Genomic DNA, 15,952 nt, shown 5'->3' with positions numbered 1-15,952 from the left:
GCAGTTCTACTCTACTTCATTTGTAACAAATTAAGAGAAAAAGCAACTGATGTGTACAAAATAAGAAAACACATCGCTAACCACTTTTTGTACATATTGTTATTATTAAAACTGAGTTGTTGGGCCATGACATAGCATGTACGTACGTTGTATCAGCACATATCAGAAGGGTATTTTTTTTGTTGTTCTGTTTTGGTTTGGGGTGTTCTTGTTTTTTTCCATATCATGCAGTACGTAGTTTGAAATGGGCTAATAACTGTACTGTTTGCTATACTCATAGAGCTGCTATGGCTTTATGTTTGAAGACAGGAGAACAAATGTGAGTGAGTTTTAAATCAAATGGGATAAGAACATCAGAGGCAGAACTGGAACAAGGTTTGGAAGCATTAAGCAATGGAAGTTGGTAATTGTTCCAGTAACTAATCAATGCCACTTTAACCAAAGCAGCTCTCAAATTTTATAATTAAATATGTACAATACCATGCAGATTTAGCCCTTTTGCTTAAAATGTTTATGAATTAGTACTTGCTCTCCTAATACTATTCTAGCTTTCATGAAACAGTAACATATTTTATTGTTGACAGCAGTTAATTAAAAAAAAGCACTTTTAAAAGTCATTCCATGAAGTTGTTTTTTCTTTTGTTTGTTTGGTTGTTTGTTTTTTTCTAATGAATATATACATGTGGTTTTCCTTAAGCAGTTTGCGAAATTCCTTACATAATAATTAGTTTAACCTAAGGTGCATGCCAGAATGTGACTCTTCTTTACCTAGTATAGAAATATCTCCAAAGCATACACACACACGAGCTACACACATTATTTCCTTCATAAGAATATTTTAGGAACATGAGGCCCGCTTTTTATGCATCTTGCTTTACTTCTGTCAAGTATTCTCTCAAAATGCAGAAGTATAGAATAGATCCCTCAAACTGAATGTTTTCAGATGTATAATCAGTATTCACACAAGGCACTACGATATTGCTGTATTTGATAACTTTGTAAAAAAGCATCAACCTATAGGCCATTCTGAAGTGAACCTACTGACAGGTACATGAGCAACAGAATGATGGAAACCCCCAGACAAACCAAATCCCTCTCTTTTTCTATTCAATTAGAACCAAGATAAATTTTATATACATACATCTTTGCTTAATTTTTTTTTCCAGTTACTGACACAACTAAAAGTAGCATTAATTAAAAAAATTCCTACTTAAGACAACAAAAAGTTATCAGGAAATAATGCAGGAGGAATCACAGGCACATGAGGTTGGATTTCATATATGTGATTATTTATTTATTTTATTTATTTTTACTTTTTTTCTACAGAAAGAAAAGAAATGGAAGATGCTATATCCCCCATTATATATACACACCATCACTACAGAAGTCACACACTGGAGAGAATATAGCCACTGAAAGCGAGAGTGGGAGAAAAGTTATAGTTAGAAAGTAGCATCCTTGCAGACTTTCTTTAAATTAAATGCTAAATGAATGGTAACTTGCTGCCAAAAAGCCACATGCATTTTGGGGAAGCCATACAAATTTATTGCAGCCAAGAAGCAAGTCTTTACAGTTATAAAAGATATAGCACCCTTTGGAGCTGTACATTTTGTGAGAGAGTCATCATTCCAAGTTTAAATAGCTTACAGTTAACTTCTAAGCTAAGTTGTACTATCTAAGCTCAAGTAACCAGTCATCAGTTTGTAAAAGACCCCACACTGTGTGGAGATGCTAAATAATTCTTGAGAGGAATCTTTGTATTGAAACCTCCATTCTCTTAGCAGGTTAACTTCCTCTGAGTAGTCCAAGGATTTACCCCTTATGTCACAGACAGGGTATTTAGCAGTGCCTAGGAATAGTACCATATAGTCATGGAAAACAGAGCTGATCCATTTCCAGGACAGCTGCAGCCAAGCACTGTTCAGTAGCAAACCAGCACTAACAAGCAGCAGCAAAATGAAGTGTCACTGTGTCATTATGTAGTAGAGAAGACTGGCAGTCTGAGAAATCCATTTTCACTAGGTATTGCCAGCTAGTCAAGATGCCCTACTGCTTTTAGAACACAGCAAGGTTCAAGTATTCTTCTATACCCCAAAGTACCAATTAGAGAGATTAAAGAGCCTGATTTAATGTCTTGTTAAGGAGCTTCTGCATTGCTGGACTAGCACTGGTCTTTTATAGGACTTCTAAATTTGAAGTCCCTTTGCAGATACATTAACATAATTGGCACCAAGACTTACTTTAAGTTACTTAAATTGTTTTTATAGATGCAACATATCAATTGATCCTTTTGAAGCCTTTGTAGAGTCAGGGGCACCCTCAAAGCTACAGAGGGACCTAAATAACACTTCTACTTTATCCTGAAATGGACTACTCATGGGTGAAAAACTTGCCGAAAGTAAAAGCTTGATTACTCCAGAAGGTATATTGCCTTGTCTGCCTTCTATGAAGCATTTGTCTCCTTCACACATATTAATAGGCACACCCACATTAGCATCATAAGAGACACAGTACTCAGTATGGATATTAAAGTCACACTAAGAACCTGCCTTATTCTAAGGCAGAACACTTCTTCCAACATCTCTCCTACAAATTATTATAGCTCAGACCTTACTTAAAAAGTGCAGGATAATTATCAGAATTACTTGTACAAGATTTGGGTCATTTCAGTCAAGTACACCTCCAACTGTTAGGTATAATTGCAAAAACATTAACTACCCTGGGTACACTCACAACAAACAGGAAAACATCAAGTCAGAAAGACAGATAAAAACCTTTGCCAATTTTCATGATTTAGCCCATCCATTAAGAGGCACCTAAGATAAATCCTTTGGGTGAACTTCATAGCCTTTCACAAGCAGCATTTCACCTTGTATGTGCGTTACATTTGATGATTTTGACATGAAAAGCATTTTTAAATGTTTTAAAGAGAGGAACTGTGTTAAAATGGGATTCAGAAAATAAGAGTGACCTTGCTCTCAGGCTTTCTAAAACATTCAATGACAATTTAACTATGAAAGACCCAAATTTTCAGTGTAGTCCTCAAAGAAGAAAATAAGGCAGCTGTGCACTGCTTCAGGGAAAGAAGTGAAAAATTCTAAGACTGAATTCTCCATCAACCTACTTGCTATACATTCTTCCTCTCCTCTCTCTTAGAAGGAGCAACAGTGAGAGAATAAAATCTTCAGATGTATTATGGATGCGTACATTGCATTTTTATTAAAAACATTCATGAAAAATCTACAACACATTTGCAGCAGGTGATCTTCAAAATCTCATAATCTGTTTAAATAAAAAAGGCTCTCCTAGAAAAATCCCCAAGGAAGATCCACATGATGACAGCTAATTACAAACACACCTTACCTTCCGGCTTTTGACACCATAACCATCGTTATCAGTCACCACTTAAAATTACTTTTAGACTGATGGAAGAATGTGATAGATGCTAACAGGAAATAGTGTTCTATCATAGTAGATATCTACAAACAAGCCATTCCTGTCCCCACAGAAAACACATTCAAAACAAAACAAATTTTTTTCCAGCCACACTTAGTGCAGAAAAATGAACCATTTTCTTCATTTCATGATAAACAAAGTCAGCTCTCACCAAAAAAATGATTGTTTAGCACATAAAGGTGAAATAGTCAAAATTATGGGTGAATGGAGATGTAGCTGTGTCATGAGGGGATTGAAACTGCACAGAAAGTACTTCTATTTGGTAGACTAGACTCCATCCTTAGTTGTATTAATGCTGCACATTTAAAAAAGGTAATAATTAACCTACACGAAGTAGTCTCTTACCACTTAGAATATGCTTCCAGTTTCTCTCTGTGATCATGGATAAAAACTCTATGCAATATTTGATTAAAGGAAAAAAATAGAAAGCCAGGTATTATTCAGCATATGTAACTGGACGTTAAAAAATATTTTTGCACATTGAATATTAAGAGATTTTGAACAACTTTTCATAAAGCAATGTTAAGAGTGTAAATAGCATTGCACACCATGCCACACACTGTTTGCGATGTTTTATCCTTTATTACCCCCTGGAAGCTGTTGCTCTAATTCGTTGGGACAGTGCTCCTGTATTCAAGGCTACAGACTGAGTCTGGGTGGCTGCAACTGAGGAAAATATTTTGTCCAACTGAGCATTGGCTTTCACACACCTGGAGAGAAGGTAACAAAAAGCAGCTTTCACAGGCTCTGGCAACTATCCATGCTGGCAGCATGCCATAAAACAGAAAAGCATGGATTCAGCTTCTTGGGACAGAATGTGAAGCTTAAGTCTTTTTCTTGAAAAAAATATGTATGTATATACACACACATACACACACCTATGACAGCAATCAAGAATACCCTCATATGCTCTCAGAGGCATAATATGAACACCTGCCAAATAATGTGGCAATCTATATTTGAAAATAGTAATGTTATAAACTAACACAGTGCAGAGCAGTCCAGTACCTTGACTGTATTTTGTTAGACAGTATATGTCCACTATAGACAGTGGCAAGGCAGCAAAATGAAAATAAAAAATACAAACATTTGTAAAAAAATCCATATATGAACACTCAGCTTTAAAAAATTTTACCAAATGGCTTCCAAAAAATTTGGAAAGGATGTGATTAGGTCTCCAGATGCTTGTTATATGATGACATTTCAACACTTCTGCAGCACTTCAGAAGACAAACAATTTTCTTGAACCACAAAAATTTCATCATCTCCAAGGAACAGAGATCACACAGCAATAAAGAGCATTATATCTCCATGCTCGGGCTATTCCCATTTGATAAAGTAAACTGTTATAGCCAAGTATTATAGAGAAAGGGTGCCATCTACATCTGCCAGCGCTCTGCTGGACTCAGAACTGAAGAGAAACATACATTATCCAAAGTGAAGGAGATAATCAACACCATCTCCAAAATACATAAGATAAGTATTCTATAAATCAAAGCACATGCTTAAGTGCACATGGTCACCCTGATCAAAACCCATTAATTTCTTCAGTAACCACTGTACAGACTAATCTCAGCTAGTTTTTGTCTTAGGCAAAATTTGTTATGAGAACAGCCTAACAGTCTAGTCAACCTCTATCATGGAATGGAACAGCTGTTTCATTTTAATTCTGAAAACTCTTAAAGTTCAGAAACAAGATACCATGCTTTACAGACAGCTAGACTTTTTATAAAACTAGGAGTAGTTCCTCACAATTACTTTAAAAGGTCTCAAGTCCTGAAAGAACAGGATACAATACTAGAATTAGCAATAATTGAATAACTACTGTGCATAACTTGAGTGACAGTATAAAGAAATGTATTTTCTGGAATTATTCTTCAGCTCACATGACGTTCTGGGAGAGCAAAAACCAGTCTGGGGTGACTTCAGTAAATGACACGCTCCTACTTCAGTAATATAATCCTGCTAAATCATGAAGCAAAAGTCTACATTCTAAGCAACACAGTTATGTCTCAATTGTAGAGGAAGGTAATACCATTCCAGTACTAGTTTAGCACACTTTTCAATTAAAAATGTCGTTGTCATTTGCTTGCAATTTTACCTGATGTTATCTATTTGGATTGAAGCTTTCTACATATAAGAAATGGGAGATGGACTGATTTCTTTTTAAAGCTCTACCAAAAAACGCTTCCTCCATTTCTGGTAAGAACATCTGGCAAGATCATGGCACTTTGCCCATGCTAAAAAGTATCTTTCAGCTGAATAAACAGATCAAACTAATGCCTCAGTTTTTATATGGTTCTATTTGGCTATATTTGCAACTTAGCTTTCAATTTCACCATATTTTTTTAAAGTACAGATCGTGCTCTGATAATATATAGCCAGGAAAGTGTTTGTATTAGGACTTTTTTGGGAATTGCTGTAGCAGCTGGAAGATACATAGAAGACTAAGATCAATAAGGCTCAAAGCCATATTTTTAATCATTTGATAAAACAAAATATTAAGCAGATGTGTAAGGAGCAGAATTCATCCCTTCTGTGCTATGAATAAGGTAAGTCCTGAGAAAAACTGCACGCAATCACAAAATTAAAGACTATCTCAAAGCTTTTGACTTCGGGCTTTCTGACTTTCAAACTCAATGTTCTTTTAATGTAATAGATGAATATCGTATGTCTGTATGAATATACAGATACTCATGTATACATAAGTAGAACCACAAGCAATCAGCAAATTACTTCAACATCAGTTGTGTATATATAGATCTAGTAAGCTCAGTACAGTTAAAGTGCATTATAATTTGATGGCTTCACTGTTGTTGTTCCTCTCATTCTTTCTGTCCATATATTCAATTTTTTCTTTTACCATTACTCCACTTGCAGCTCCTCTCTTTGGAGGGCTGAGACTACTGAAAATTTTTTCTTACAGATAAGGAAAAACACACATGGTCAAGTATTCCCAATACAGTTCTACTATCTATATTTTGAATACCCTTTGGCAGCAGTGGCCTCAGCTCCTTCTCAAGTTGGCATCCTTGTCTAGATGAATGCCACTACAGAAAAACCACCATGTGTAATTTTCCTTAAGTTGCTCTTCAGCATAAATAGGGGCGACAGAACCAAGCCTATGTGTCAATCATAAAGTTGTAACAACGATAACAACTCCTACCTTTGCAGTACTTGTCCCTTGCGATGTGAATCCTAACTTCTGGTAGATATCCTTTGAGAAAATGGAATTCCATGTCAAGTCGCATCCCCTCTGCTGGTCACATCCCCTTGCTGTTAAGGAAATCAGATGACATCTTCATTATATGATACAGAACCAAGCTGTTTAGTCTATGAATAGCACTTGTCAGATTATTCTGCAAGAGCCTCAGAAACACAAAATTACAAAATTAGCTTAACAACAATAACAAAAAATAATCAGGATTAAACAGAACCACACATTTTTTTCCAGATGGAAATTATGTACAAGTTTTTCAAGACAGATGATACACTGTAAAATGAAATACGGGGTGGGAGACAAAATCTCTAGAGACAAAGATAAAAATCCTTAAATTGATTGGACCAGTGTTTGTTCTATGTCCTGCTCACTCATGCAAAGTAGAATTGCTTGGATATGAAACCATAACCCACCCGCTATTTTTTCATTAACACAAAAGGGCTGTCTTAAATCAGTGCTCAAAGCAGTCAGAAATAAATATGTATTTATGTATTTATGGAGTCCTTAAATGCTTCTAAGTATATTCACTATGATCTTCATAGTGACATTGCTATGAAGGACACTATATAAATGGAAGCTGTGCTTGCAACTGATCACTTAAGATAAACAAACATCTTGAAGGACTCACCAAGCACACAGAAGTTGCCTTGTTTGTTTATAAGGGAGAAGAGCTCTCTTCAGATAACTTAATACATGGTAGACATAAATCTAAAAATAATTAAATATTTCTTCATGCATTGTGAAACTACATCACAATGCACTTCTGCTAGAGATAGCCTATGCAAACCCTGTGGGTCAAGGACCTTGTTTCCTTATTTTTCTATACAGTACCTAGCACATAACTGTGACTTATATCACATAATACACACCTATATAAAATAAACAAATTTGTTACCAGCTGAGGCTAACACTGACAAATTATAATGCATTTAAAAACAATAAAATACTCCACCCACAGATGTGTACAGTGTTCCATCTACACATCTGTTAAATATTCCACAGCTACCAAAAGGGAGGAGAGAAATCATGCTCACCTCTAAAAGATTACTTTATGTTGATGTAAAAGATTTCTTCTTACAAGATGCCCCTTAGAACTCACTATATTTGCCTTCTAACACTGCCAATACTCAGAGGAAAGAAAAGGCAAGGCTAAAGAAAGAGATTTTTTTTAAATTGCAGTAGTAGTAAGGTGCCAACTCATGACCAATTCTACAAGCCTAGACAGGATAAAGCAGAGGACTGGTCTGTTGCTTCTTAAATTAAAGAGGTGTTTCCTGCTGTGTGAACCACTGCAAAATCAACTATGCAGACCCAGGTAGGACTGGCATTAACCCTCCTGGTAGCAGCCCATACAGTGCTGTGCTTTGCCTCTAAGGCTCACAGTGTTGAAAACATACTGATATTTAGGCTACTGATGAGCACTGCTCCCACAGCGTCAGGGCTGCTCTCCATCCCTCCCCACCCTGAAGGCCAGTAGCCTGTGGGCAGGTGAGAAATTGGAAGGAGCCATCCAAAGGGCTATGCCATACCACATAATATGCTGCTCAGCCGTAAAAGGTAGGAGGCAAGGGGATATTGGTTGTTTTTATCTTATGAAAAAAATCACTACACATATGGAGGCCATGTCTCTCAGGAAGTGGCTGGACAGTTCCCCATTTTTGCTTCCATTTCATGAGTAACTTCGCTTATTAAACTGCCTCAATCTCAACCCACGAGCTTGTCTATCTGACTTTCTCCCCTTGTTCTGCTGTGGAAGGTGTGAGGCAAAGGTGATTTGGGGGCTGGCAGCCAGCCCAGGCCAACCTACCACAGCAGGCGATGTCTGCAGTATTTATTAGACTGTGGTTTTGTCAGCCTTGCTCCACTCAGGAGAAGGTTTTGTGCTTTCTGGTACTCCTCCTGGACCTCACACCAGCAGAGCAGTTATTCCTTGAAAGTTGGTCTGAGACGGATTCAGCTATTTTCATCTTCCTATAGTTATGTCCTAGCAATCAAAAATGTGACTCACGTAAAAAGAAACCAATAGCAAGTAATGATGCAGTTTGTGTACATCCATAGGTAGAGGCTTCAGCCAAAGAAAAAATAGGAGAAACAAAGGCAGATGACTCAGAGAAGAGACCAGGTGAAGCAGAAAAAATCTCAAGACTGGATGTTTAGTATAATCAGTCTGCAGCTGGCCATATAGTTAAAACAAAACTAAGATTCCTCTTACTGCTATCTACATTAGAAAAATATCAACCTTTTCTAAGGTGACAATGTACAAAAACAATACATTCCTTATGTATAAAAAGACAGCAGAGAGACCAAATGTAAAATGCCTGCACAAAGCTATGAATAGGTGGAAACATCTTAATGTTGGGAAGCCCCCACCATCTTTTTTAAATGAGGAACCTCCAGGGGTAACAAAGAACTTCTGGATGATAATAATGGAGTACTTCCAAAGTATACAGCTTGTTACTACAAAGCAGAATCCCTCCTAAAACAGAAGGAGGAAAGGATATACAGTGACTCTTTTTCTTTTTTGGAGTTGAATATCAGCATGAATCCTAGTATCTACTAAAGCCTCAAATGCTAGCACTTTGGCCACAGTTTGCATCTAATTGACAGTTTTAAAAGCTAAAGCAAAGATTTAATAGGTATCCTTCATGACTTATTCTGTCACCTCTGCAGTTTAGATTCACGACAGAATGGACTTGTGCTGACAGAGCTATATAGATGCATTTCTTATACTGTTTGTGCCGTGAATAAAAGCAGTTCAGCTCCTGTATGCCCTGTCAGAACTTCTCAATACTATGTCATTTTATAAAAAGAATCATCAAACTCTCCTTCCTTAGACATGACCAATGACTAACTTGCAATTTTGTGGACTAAGCCAGCCTAAGCAACTCTATTCAGATACACACACATGTACAAGCAACAAATATACACAACAGTGGGGTTAAGTTGGTATTTTACAGATTGCATGGCTAGAAAAATTACCACATTAGAAAGGGATAACTGAAAATAAATGAAAATGCTCACCCACGTCCTAGGCTCACAGAAAAACTCCAAAAAGAGCAATCTCCAGGAAGAGAACCTCCCCCAGTGGCAGTCAGCCCTTAAATGAGGTTTAAGAGAGGTGCAGCCAGGCTCCACCCCTTCTGGTCACACAGCTGAATTGCCTTCACCTGTGCTCCCAAGGCTGACTCAGTGCTTGCCTCAGGTGGTCAATCAGTGGTTTAGGCCGTGATCCAACAGTTCCCATATAACAACAACAACAAAAACCCAAACCAAACAACAACAACAAAATTTAGTGATGTACCAATAGCTCTGATAAATTTTCTAAAGCTATTAAGAATAAGGTAAAGCCCTTTAATGTATGGCCTCATATTTTAGGAGTGCTACTTTCTCATTCTCACATCTTCTCTGCATGTAATTATTTAATGCTTCTGAGCCGGTAACGGCAAATCTCCCCCCTCCAAGTTTTGTCTCATAGACAGGATACTTAGCTGTTAGATGATACACCAGCTTTCTGTTTGGAACAAATTCTCTTTAGTGATCTTCAACACTTTTAAAAAAATGTGCTAAGACATATTACAGTTTTCTTGTGGCTAAACTGCAGTTCAGCTCCTAGCAAGTAATGATTTAGTTAACTTACACACTGAGCTGTGTATGTGCTTGGAAAAAGCTGCTGTTAAATTTTAGAACCACTCTTTTAATGGGAAAATACTGCTCAGACAGGATTTCTGAATTTCTCTTTACAATTTTAGATAAAGTTTTAAATACTACAAATAATGAAAGTTTATGTCCTACTTGCAATGAAAGAGCAGCATGGATTCTGTTGGTGTTTCCTTCTCTGCAGGAGTTACAAAGTTGTAACTGTGAATTGTTTTAGTGAGCTCCACAACATTTGTAAAACCAAACAGTAAGAAAAGCATGGCAGGTCTTTTTCTAAGCTAAAGTTATATCCCTCTGACATCAAATGTTAAAAATCTCCTCCTACTTCAACGAAGAGTAAAAATTGCCAGATTTTTTGATACCTATTAAATACCACTTTTGACGCTTCATTTTCTCAAGACTTGTGGTAGCTCCTGAACTGAAAAAGACAATTTTCTAGAGAAACAACATCTGAGCTATCACACAGAGCACTGTACTCCACATTTGCAACAGCTGAGTGCATTCACTGTTCACATTGGACACAAACCCAAATGTATAATTGCAACCAAAAATGGAAAACAGTTAAAGAAAGGGAGGAAAAGAGATCTACTGCTGTAGTGGATCGTTCTGGACATAATAAAACTTATGTTAGAATGTTGCTATGCAAGGAAAGGGCATGACTGCCAGGTTGCCTAACAGTGGGAGCAGTTCTGAAGTCAGCAGACGAAGGTACCCTTATGTGGTACAATTGAACAAGGAATTCTGCCCATAAATAGTAGCCAGTGTTAACATTAACAATAAATTCCTTCATTAAGACATAACAAACATTTGCTTATCAACAGATTAATTGCAGAGATTATTCAATTTTGGCAACAGTTCTGAAAAGCATAAAATACAATGGAAAGCCATGACGAATTGATAAACCTTCATGCTTCTTTAAGTCAGGCTCTAAGTACATATGTATTGAGTTTATGAAGCAAGGGTTTGGTAGCAGGGAACAGTGGCAGTGGCCTCTGTGAGTAGAGCCCATCACTGCCCCACATCAGATCAGAGCCAGTCCCAGCGGCTCCAAAAGAGACCCAGTGCTGAGCTGTGAGCAACGCTGGGCGCACCTCTGGCAGAACAGATTTAAGAAAAGGAAAAATCTGCTGCACAGCAGCAGCTTGGGGAAAGGAGTGAGAGATGGGAGAGAAGCAGCCCTGCAGCCACCAGGGTCAGCACACAAGTACACGAGGTGCTCCAGGCATAGAGCAGAAGCTCTGTGCAGTCCCGGAGAGACCCATGGTGGAGCAGGTTGCCCTCATGAAGCCCATAGGCACCATGCAGAGCAGATCTCCATGTGCAATCATGGAGAAGTCACTGTGCAGCAGTGGGTATGGCCTGGAGGAGGCTGCCACCTGCAGAGAGCCCTCACAGGAACAGCACCTGGCTGGAGCTGCAGGCCGTGGAGAGGAGCCCATGGTGGGACAGGAGTGCTGGGGGAGCTGCTACCTAGGGGTCCTGTGCTGGAGCAGTCTGCTCCTGAAGTATCAACCCTGCGGTATGGACCTGTGTTGGAGCAGCGCTCGGAGAGCTGCAGCCTGTGGGAAGTTTGTGTGGGATCAGTTGGGGAAGGATGGACATCTCACTGCTCTAGTGTTAGTCATCAGCAATAACTTATATTGATCTCCCAAGTCTGTTTTTTATTCACGATAGTAATTGGTGGCCATCCTCATCACAACCCCTGAGCACTTCTCTATCATGTTTTCTCTCCCTGCTCCTCTGTGAGGAGAAGTGACAACGCAGCTGTTCTGGAGTTCAGCTGTCCATGGTGAAACCACCACTGCGTACCAGCAGGAAAAGTATAACACTGAGTAATGGGCCTTTCTCGACTAATGCTGGAACAGTGGATAAAGACCAACAGTACCAAAAAGAACCAGCGGTGAAACATATTTTTAAAGTGTTTTGAAGTAATATTCACCTTGTTTTTTAGAGAAAGAGACTGGAACGGAGGGTGGAGATTTTTGGTGTTACGTTCACCCTTCCACTGCTCCTCCGGATCCACCGGTTGGGGTACGCACTGCAGACTGGAGATGATGAGAAGGTGGCAACAGTACATTGTGAGCATGTGGAGTCCTCAGCCAGCAAGAACATGATGTTCGTGTTGATATTTCTTCCTCCGTTGGTGAGATTGCTGTTACAGCCAAACCAAGTACGCAAAGGTGCAGGTGAAGTTCGGAGACATCAGCTGTGACAAACCTTCTGGTCCGAGTCCTGGCAAACGCGGCACAGACCTCGCAGCACGTCTCTAGCAAACGCAGTACCTTACTCAAGGGCTGCACGGTGTCAACGGAGCCGTACCCCACCCGAGCCAACGTTCACCGAGAACTGCGGTACCTCCGAGCACTTCACGCCCGCTGTTTGCTGCAGGGGCAGCGAACAACGCAATGGTCCCTCACAGAGCACGCGGAGCGCGGGCTGCGCTGCCGGGCGGGGCGGGGCGGCACGGGCGGCACGGGCTTCGCGCGCGGCAGCGACCGTTGCAGCCGTTGGGGACGCGGCCGCAGTGCCCTCTGAGGACGGCGACACTCAGCGGGGCGCGGATGTGCCGCGGGGCGCAGCTCCAGCCTGCACGGGTTCCGCCAGGAAAATAAATAATTTTTTCAAATCTGTTTTTTTTTTTTTCTTTTTTCCCCAGAACAAAGCACCCCAGTGTGAAGTTCGGCGCTGCTGCGGACACCCGGGAATGACGACGCGCCCCGCGCGTGACAGGACAGCCCTCAGCCTCGCTCCGGTGTTCCGGAGCTGCTGGGGAAGTGGCTCCAGCGCGCGCGTTCCTGCTGCCAGCAGCCACCGCCTCGGCTGCGGTGCATCCCGGAGAGGCCGAGGCCCTGTCCCAGCATCGGCCCTGCTGGGCCCGGCCCGACCGAGCCGCACCGCCGCGCTCTGCGGGCCCGACCCGGCCCCTCACACCCGCGGCGACCCCCGCCGCCCGCCTCGGCTGCCCCCTCCCGGAAACAGCGCCGCCGGAGGGGCGCGCTCCGATTGGCCCTTACTCGTGACACGCTCCCGCCTCCTCGGCGCGGCGCGGGCGTCGATTGGCTGGCGGCGCTGTCAGTCGGAGAGGGCGAGTCCCCCCGCTGCCCGGGCTGCGCTCTCGTGGGGCGGGCGCTGCTGCCGGGCGTCGCGGCGGCTGGTGCTGGTGCGGCTACGGGCGGAGCAGGGATGCCGGCTGCGGGGCGGCGGGCGGCACTCCGGCGCGGAGCGGAGGGCGAACGCGGCCGGTAAGCTCCGGCCGCGGGGAGGGAAGGCGGATGCCTGTCTCTACGCGCGTCCGTTCCGCCTGGCGCCGGAGGGGCCGACGGCAGCGTGACGGCACGGGCGGAGCAGCGGGCGGCGAGATGCCCGGGATGCCCGGGGCGGACCCCTCGCGGCGCCCTTCGGCCGTGCCCGCGTCCCGGTGCCCGGGCAGGACCGGCGGCGCGGCGGGAACTTCGGAGCGGCGGGTGTCGCGGCGAGGGGGCGATGCTCGCCCGGCGGTCGGCGGAGCGCGGCGCGGAGCTGTCACCGCCGCTTCGCCGCCGCCTCGGGAGGGCTGGGGGCGCCGCGGGGGCTGCGGAGACGGCGCCGGGGGTGCCGCCCTGCCGACGGGGTGCGGCGGCGAAGGACCCGGGCCCCGCGGCGGTGCCCCGCGGCTGAGAGCGGTGGCGGAGGGAAGCCTTCGTGAACTGGGGACCGCACCTGAGCGCGGCGGGCTCGGCCGCTCGGCGGGGCCGGGAGGCGGTCACGGCTGCACGCTGCGCCCTGAAGTTGGCGAAGCGGGGAGGGAAAAGTTAAAGGAGGTGAACCGTCACCTTGGTGGCGGTGGGCGGTACGTGACCGCTGGCTGTGAAGGCAGAGGCGTTCCGAAGACGAAGTCCCGCTGTCCGTGCACGCTCTTTCTCATTGTTCTTCAGCCTCCTTTACTCCCAGTGATTGGAGGTGGTGCCGGAGGGCTTTGGAGAATTGCCAGATCTCGCAGACCGGGGAGCAAAAGAAAAAGCCTTTAGATGCCCGTTATGTTCGTTAACGTAAACATTCGGAATCTTGATTGTATCGCGCTGTAAGGAATTGTGAGGGGGCCGCCAAACTATGCGGTGATGGACCCGATCCATCCGTCATGGAAGTAGAGAGGCTTTGACATCGATTCAGTAGTAAGCAGCGTCCAACATTAACAGTTGAGGGGACGGCAGCTTCTGTTACATCTTGGGGTATTTTGCGTATGGGGGCTTTTTAAGCAGTACGAAACAGTTTTGTGTCTTCAGGAAACACCAAGAGCATTTAATTCCAACTCTTTGATTCTTTTGTAGCTGCAAGCCTCCCTCCCTGCTTTCTAGGAGTGTATTGACTTGGTTCTCACCTTGTTGATCCGTAGTGTTCTGCTTCCTTAGTTCAGTTCTGAGGGGGCATTCCATCACGTGATGCACAACGTGCTGTCAGAAATTTACAGAATCATGCAACGGGTGGCACACATGGATGAATAACGAGAGTAACCAGAGTAACCGGTGGGAGCCCCGTGGTTGCTTTGGAGAGCTGAAGCCTTGATTTACAGCTGCGTGGGAAGTACTGGAAAACAATTAGAGGTGTTGAATTTATAACTGATGCAGGTTAATGCTGTTTCCTCCCTGCATACTTATCCAATAAATACCTTTATTGACAGAGCATAAATGGCTAATGAAATTTCAGTTTCCTGTGTGTCGCCAGTTCCGGACTGATCCAGCAAAATGTCATATTGGCAAACCAGTTTTTCAGAAATAGGGTTTAGTTCTGTGAATCGATGTCCTTCGAGTACTTCAGGTTAATTTAGATGCCTGTGGCAGAGAGTGATCCCGATCCAAGTGGCCGTGACGCAGTGCATGAGATGCACTCGGCTGTGCCAGGCTGCCTCATACCTCACCTGTGCTTTCCTTGCATGCCTTCTCTGGGAAGGAAAAGACAAATTTGATGGTGAAGATGAATGGAATTCTTCTAAGACCACGGGCTGAAAATACCAACTTTCTTTCTTCGTTCCCTTATGGGTGATACACAAAATCTAGAAATCCAGTCTCTGAATGGGTGATCTGTAGAAGCACCATCACGAGCAGTCTATATTTGTGATACTTATTTCACTGGCATTGTTCTCAGGAGGATTATGCAAGCAGGAGAATATTTGCCACTGAATTAGCTACACAGCCTTTTTCTGAACTATTTTCTTCATCATAGTTCTTCTGACCTTTTCCAGAAGATCAGAACATTTCAATTGTATATTTTCAGAAGGGTGCTTGATTCACTGTGGATTTCTCTTCTTTCTCTGTTAATAAATAATGAAGGTTTTCTGGAGCATTTTATTAATTATTTACTTGTTAAAACCATTAATCGGCTGTGGACTTACTGATAGTGATCACTGTTGTCACTGCGTGGTGCACATACCTAGCTAAAGCTAGAGGAGAACACAGGAGTTGCAGAACCATTAGACTGCTTTTCATAGTTTCATGAACACAGTATGTAGAACATAATGAGTCCATCTGTATACTTTACAATTAGAAGGACACTAACAACAACAACAAAACCCTAGATTTTCTGAGCAGCTTTTGTGATAATAATTTTTTACAGGAAGTATTTCCATATGCATTGTAATAAGAA

At 42.5% G+C, this 15,952-nt stretch overlaps 1 protein-coding gene across 7 annotated transcripts in view; it reads left to right on the top strand.

Annotated features, from left to right (window-relative positions):
• Window positions 1-12,805: 12,805 nt before the first annotated feature.
• B3GALT1 (beta-1,3-galactosyltransferase 1) overlaps window positions 12,806-15,952 on the top strand; it is a 182,855-nt gene continuing 179,708 nt past the window's right edge. For 4 of the 7 annotated variants that reach the window (XM_046944094.1, XM_046944093.1, XM_040704205.2 and 1 more), the window contains exon 1: window positions 12,806-13,575. In XM_046944094.1, the coding sequence (XP_046800050.1) occupies window positions 13,038-13,575 (538 nt within the window). In that variant the 5' untranslated portion in view covers window positions 12,806-13,037. The remainder of the gene's footprint in view (window positions 13,576-15,952) is intronic. The other 3 variants (XM_040704199.2, XM_040704204.2, XM_040704198.2) reach the window with 1 other exon arrangement.

This window comes from Gallus gallus, chromosome 7 (genome assembly GCF_016699485.2).
Source record: "Gallus gallus isolate bGalGal1 chromosome 7, bGalGal1.mat.broiler.GRCg7b, whole genome shotgun sequence".
Taxonomy (NCBI): Eukaryota; Metazoa; Chordata; class Aves; order Galliformes; family Phasianidae; genus Gallus; species Gallus gallus.
This window is presented reverse-complemented; position numbering and strand designations above follow the sequence as displayed.